This window comes from Lampetra planeri, chromosome 30, assembly GCF_965212315.1.
Source record: "Lampetra planeri chromosome 30, kcLamPlan1.2.h2, whole genome shotgun sequence".
In the NCBI taxonomy this organism is placed as follows: Eukaryota; Metazoa; Chordata; class Hyperoartia; order Petromyzontiformes; family Petromyzontidae; genus Lampetra; species Lampetra planeri.
In genome coordinates this window covers 4,627,153-4,633,152 of record NC_136136.1, presented here as the reverse complement: position 1 = coordinate 4,633,152, position 6,000 = coordinate 4,627,153, and the positions used below count along the sequence as shown (strand labels likewise).

Genomic DNA, 6,000 nt, shown 5'->3' with positions numbered 1-6,000 from the left:
CCAAACACGCCCTACGAGTTGCAATCCCAACCCCGTTCACGAACACGGCCAATGAGACGATCTTCCTCGCTTGTGCAGGAGGAGTTGGGGGTAGGATGCTAGGGGACATTTAACTTTTTGAATTAAAGCCCCTGGCACCATTGAACAATACGCACATCCGCACGCACGCGCGCGCGTTCACGTTGTTTCGCACGTGTCCCCAGGCAGGTAAGCGAGTGTGGTTGTAACATTGTGGATTAGCTGACACGTGTCTGGGTATTGTGTGTGTCTTAGTTTGAACTTTGTGCTACTTGCAACGGCGCTTTCAGACGTTAAAACGTCGCGATGGGTTTTTACGCGAGAATTATTATACCGTGTTGCAATCACATTGACTGCTGTCATTTAAAAGAAAGCCGTGTGTTTATTGCCATGTATATATATCGTGATAAGAGCGGTGGAATGGATTAACTTGCGCTATGAACTCGGCTACCCTGTATCCGATCGCCGCCTACGGCTGTGTAACATCGGTGGCGAACGATGTCAGAAACTTGCCACCTCTTGTTCATCCGACACGCGTTGACGAACGTGGTGAAGTATGGTCACCCTACGACAATAACCACATCGACATTGAACCTGCCCGCGTGCTGGGACATTTAAAAAAAAAGAGTAGCACTTTATTCGGAACGAGTTCATTATAAAGGACCGGACTTGTGGCCGCATACTTTGTGCTAGATACATTATAATATATGTGGACTATATGGAAATACTGTAGCACCAGTTGATAACGAATGTACCTACATTGGACTGGTATATGTGTTCTTTATTGGTATTTTAATGTTATACTGTGCTGCATAAAAATATCACGTTAGTATTGCATTGCCCGTATGTTAACACTTTACAATTGCGAATTGTATCCGTTAATTGTTTTGGTAATGTAACAAATCACCAGCCTATTTCGACTCCCAAACACACCGCTTTGTTGCGAGGTGGCCATGAGACAGATCGGCAAACAACAGGTGGGTTCGTGAATCCATCTGTGCGGAACCTTTCATAGGTCATCATCGCCTTGTTGTGTGCGTGGTGGTTTTTATGCGGGTTTTGCTCTCAAATAAAAACATGACATCGGCCAAACATCCCAACAACCGTATAGCAGCATCCCAACTTTGGCATGGGGTTGGAGGCATTTCTACCACCAACTTTGGCTCGACAATGGCCCAACTTCTCCGTGTTTGTTGAGAACGGTAGACACCTGGGAAACAGTCTTGAGACTCGGTTGAGGCTTTCCTCGATTATATAATTAATTGAAATGCACAACTGCCCCAAGTTGTGCAGACCTGTTTTGCAACCACGAAAAATTAAACTAATAAAAAACAAAGTCATGCACGCAACTGTTGGCCAAACATTGCGTTGAACCGTAAACATTTTACTCTATTCTGGTACAGTACTGAATAGTGCACCCTGCAGCTGATTGATATTTTTAGGCATAGTGACAATATATAGGTAATATTTGCAAACATACTAACTTCAGATTTTTGTCAATCCACTGCTGGATGAAGGCCTTGTCACGCTGTGCTGCTTGTGGGAGATTGTCACCATATTTCACTGACACCGGGCACATTAATTGATTAATGTCCGCATATGCTGAAGTGGTATCTTCAGGATAAATTTCAGACTCACCTTGCTAAATGCCCTTTAGTCTTCCAGTCTAAATGTATGAAGATTTTATTTTTCTCACGCAAGTGTTCTATCTACAGGAATATATTGCATTCGCCTCCCACTCCCCCAGCGATTACGTGAATTGTCACAATTTTAGGGTCACGATTCGAAGGATTGGTTGATTGTATTCTCGTTTTGACCATCTTGTTTGTATTGTTTCTTGATTCTCCCCCCATCTTGTTTGGACCAATTTATATGGCTCCATTTGCCGAAATGTAACATTTGCAAATGATTTGCATAAATCATTATCAATTGACACGTTTTAATGCATGTATTTCAAGCATAAGAATACATTTAAATGTAATAATATATGCATTATTGCATGCTAGGCTTTACTATAATATTGCATCATTTTGATACCAAGGAAATTCCACAACATTTGAAAATCATCCCACAGATACACAATGTGTGTTATTTTGAGAGTAATTATAGTTTTAGAAAACATGGATTTTAAGGAATAAGGCAATAGTGTGACGCATACATGGAACTGAATGCACCATCTCAGCGTGGATGAAAAAGTCTCCATCTGAGTATCTCTGACACAATTGGATTTATGATTACAGTACTGTACATTATTTCTCCCTTGTAAAAAAAAAAACGCGGGCACATATCTACCTCAATTACAATCCCAATTCATCGGCATACTAATTCCCAAGCGAAAAAAACAAGCTTCAAATATCACGTATGATAACCCCACATCTTTACAGCGTCTGAAATCTACGTCCAAAATTCCTGCGATTCTCCTCCAGTGATTGAGGAGGCCCGTGAAGGAGGACCCTGGAGCAGAGACGATGTCCACCCCACTCACAGACCAGGAGCGACGCAAGCAAATCAGCGTGCGGGGGATCGTTGAGGTGGAGAACGTCGGGGAGGTGAAGCGGAATTTCAACCGCCACCTGCATTTCACGCTGGTGAAGGATCGCAACGTCGCCACCCCCAGAGACTACTACTTTGCCCTCGCCCACTCCGTGCGGGACCTGCTGGTCGGGCGATGGATCCGCACACAGCAGTACTACCACGAGAAGGACCCAAAGGTGAGGGAAGGAGGACGAAACAGCCATTCATTCGGTCGCTCGCTCGTTCGGTCACCCGTTTATTTCAGATGTGAGAATGACATCAAGATACGGGAAGAGCCGTGGGGTAGAAATCACAACCTATGTATTCATTAATCATTTATACAATTGACTATTTGGTTTGTTAAAGTTTAGTGGAATCTCCTACTACGACAATTACACCAAGGTGAGAAAAGAGTGATGTATGATTGTAGAATGCACAAACATGTATTTCACTAGCTCATTCGTGTAACCGTTCATTTGACAATAAGGTGTGGGAAGAGATGTGATTCAAGATGCACATAAATTAACAAATGCATTCATTTGTTCAGGTTTATTTAATTTCCCGCTCTTAGACATAATGATACCAACATGATGGACGTGGTGCAAAATGGACACCCATTAATACTTTTAATCATTCATTTATTTGATAAAATCTCATTTAATAGCTTCTCTATAGAATGGCACCAAGGTGAATAGAATAGGTGTGTGACAAGGTGGATAGTTATTCATTTATTCACTCATTCATTTGTTCAAGTCATATTTATCCTTTTTATTATGAATATGACACCAAGGCGAGGAAAGGGAAACCTGGTGTGTGAGGGATGCACACCTGTTCTTTAACAATTTGACGTGACATTTTATTATGAAAGGTGAAGATGCGTGGGCCAGATGCACTCTCCATTCAGTCGTGCGTATTTTAATTCTGTTTGAAAAAAAGACTTCAAAGACCTTGAGGTAGGAGAGGAAGCATCGTACAGAATACACACTCATCCGATTGTTCATTCATCTTTCATTTCATTTCTCTACATCACTCCTATGTCCTTGAACATAACGTCCTTTTTTTTTCTTGGCCTCCCTTGCAAAATAAGGCAAGTTCTCTCAAGGGGCCCTTACCTGCAACTGGACAAATCTGTTCTTCCGACAGGACAAAGGCTCTGTTCGCTTTCGAGACGTATGGTTGTGTTAGGCTACATTAAGCAGACCTGAGTTACTGAACAATAGTCCATTGTGAATTGCAAATGAAATACAAGTCATGGTGACAAATGCCAGCGGTACAGCGAAATGAAACACTGAAAAAAAAGGGGCTGTCACCCGAAAAGTTGGCCACATCAATTCTGCCTGCAGTTAATTGATGAGCGTGTTTGCTCCTCCAGCTTACTAATTAACGTTGGCGGCACGTGTGCTTGGGCACGCCCGTCGTATTTTATCACAGTGGTCACACCTTTGTCGCGAAATCGCTTTCCTAAAGGTACAGCACATTTTATCAATCGAGGTTTGCACTTAATTGTGTTTTACAATATATGGCGCATATAGCATCTGTTTATTCATTTTCCCACGAATACTGATATAAAAACCTCCGTTCGTCAATAACACCGTGACTTTAAACTGAAACATATATATGTTGTGACGTTTCAGACAGTGGCCCTTCTTCATAGTTCATTGAAGAAGGGTTGTAGGCTGAAATGTCGCCTATAATATATATGATTTCCTTTTTAAGGCAGTGTTATTGATGGACGTGAGTTTTCGATTGTTATTTGCGCTTGTGCACCACTATCAAAATCGGCAGCAGAAGCATCGCCAAATAAATAGTTTAAGACTGAAATAATAGCAGCGCAGTGTGTCTTGCGTTCAGCCAGTTGCACTTTGTCATCAAGCGTGCAGCCCACATGTGTATAGGAGTGCCTTGGCATGGACATCACCACCACCACCACCACTCATTGGACATTTATTTTAAGGCAGTATTTTTCATCATGCCACATGCACAAAGTTGAATCGTTATTCACAAAGTAAAACACGTTAACTTGAGATGAAAACAAATATCTCCCGTTTATATTCAAATAAACTGATTAACTTACATCATCCCAAAACTGAATCGCACCTTTCTTCACACTGGCATCGTGTACGATGATGAATGCATTCTTTTTACCCAATCCATCAAGTGTATCTTTATTCCAACTTTAAAATGATCCCCTGCATATTAAATGTAATTTCTGTGTTCGACAAAACGTGAAAAGGAATAGACGTGTACATGTGTCTCCTGCTTTTGGAAGGTCGTCTACATTTTTATCTGTCCTATCAATGTTCCGAATCACTTTCTTATTTAATTCGCATTAATGGCACGTACTTTAATTAAAAAGTGAATTGCAAAACCCTTGCGGTAATTGCATAGAAAAATAAATAAATCCTAAATCATATATCCACGGCTTTTACACCCACCGTATTAGCGACTGTGAATACTCACGATGCATTACGTGCGTTTACTATCCTGCACATCAGATGGTTACAAACATGTTATTTAGGGCAATATATACCAGTGTAGTATTCATGTACAGATTCAACGTGTTGCTGGCTCTGTTGTATTCCAGTGAGTTCAGCGAGCTGCAGACCCCGACATTGTTAAAGCCATTAGCCAAATGGAATGTTTCGGGTGAGTTCTGTGAGCATGATTTTAAATCAAATCATTGGGAGACTGGTGGAGGGGGGTGGAGGGAGGAGGTGGTGTGCATATTTTCTAGTGGCTGAAAACCCAAAGTCAAAGCAAACTACTGTACACCCATCCATTGCAGGATTTTTATTTTATTTTTTTCTGCAAGGTGTGGCCCTGATGGTTGGGAATGTGATAAGACACTTCACTCTCAATTGACGTGCGTATGAAAATACAGTTCCGTCCATCGCTCTCGTGCATCGAGCCTACGATCTCTTTAAAAAAATGTTCTGCCTTTGAATGGATACAAAGAAACTAAAATATTTGAATGCCAGTGCAGATGCCTCGAATGTGCGCTCGCTCAAGAAGCCGATCGTGGCGGAGTACCGTAAAGATTCATCAGCCTCTCTGATGTTGAAATACGGTACTCTTTGAGTGTTGTGCCCTCCCATCGTCCAGCCTTTGTTTTGACTGTAAACAACTAAACAATCAATCCCATTCACGATTCACGAGTGCACGGAGCGGACTCCCAAATTATCTTCGAATATGAAACTCGAGGCAATGAATGGACGCCCAGTGTCCTCGTTTTTTTTCGCTCAATCAGTCCAATTAGTGCTCGCCTCGCTGCTACTCAGGGGGTGGGGTGGGGGGTGGGGGCGTAAACGCGAGAGACGGCGAAGTTCGCGCTTGGCTGAGTGACCTTGAATGTAATTTACCCTGGGCGGTAAGGTCAAAGGTTACACAATAGGCATGTGCGCTGTGTGCAAAATAGCTTGAGGGGGAACCGGGGAGGGGAGGGGACAAGGTTGTCCCAAAGTTGCATTT

General features: G+C 42.3%; 1 protein-coding gene across 2 annotated transcripts in view; it reads left to right on the top strand.

Moving 5' to 3' along the window:
- PYGL (glycogen phosphorylase L) overlaps positions 1 to 6,000 on the top strand; it is a 51,555-nt gene continuing 45,555 nt past the window's right edge. The window contains exons 1-2 of one of the 2 annotated variants that reach the window (XM_078608496.1): positions 1 to 203; positions 2,445 to 2,729. In XM_078608496.1, coding sequence (XP_078464622.1) covers positions 2,487 to 2,729 — 243 coding nt within the window. In that variant the 5' untranslated portion in view covers positions 1 to 203; positions 2,445 to 2,486. Of the gene's footprint in view, positions 208 to 2,444; positions 2,730 to 6,000 lie in introns of both variants that reach the window. The other variant, XM_078608494.1, reaches the window with a different exon arrangement.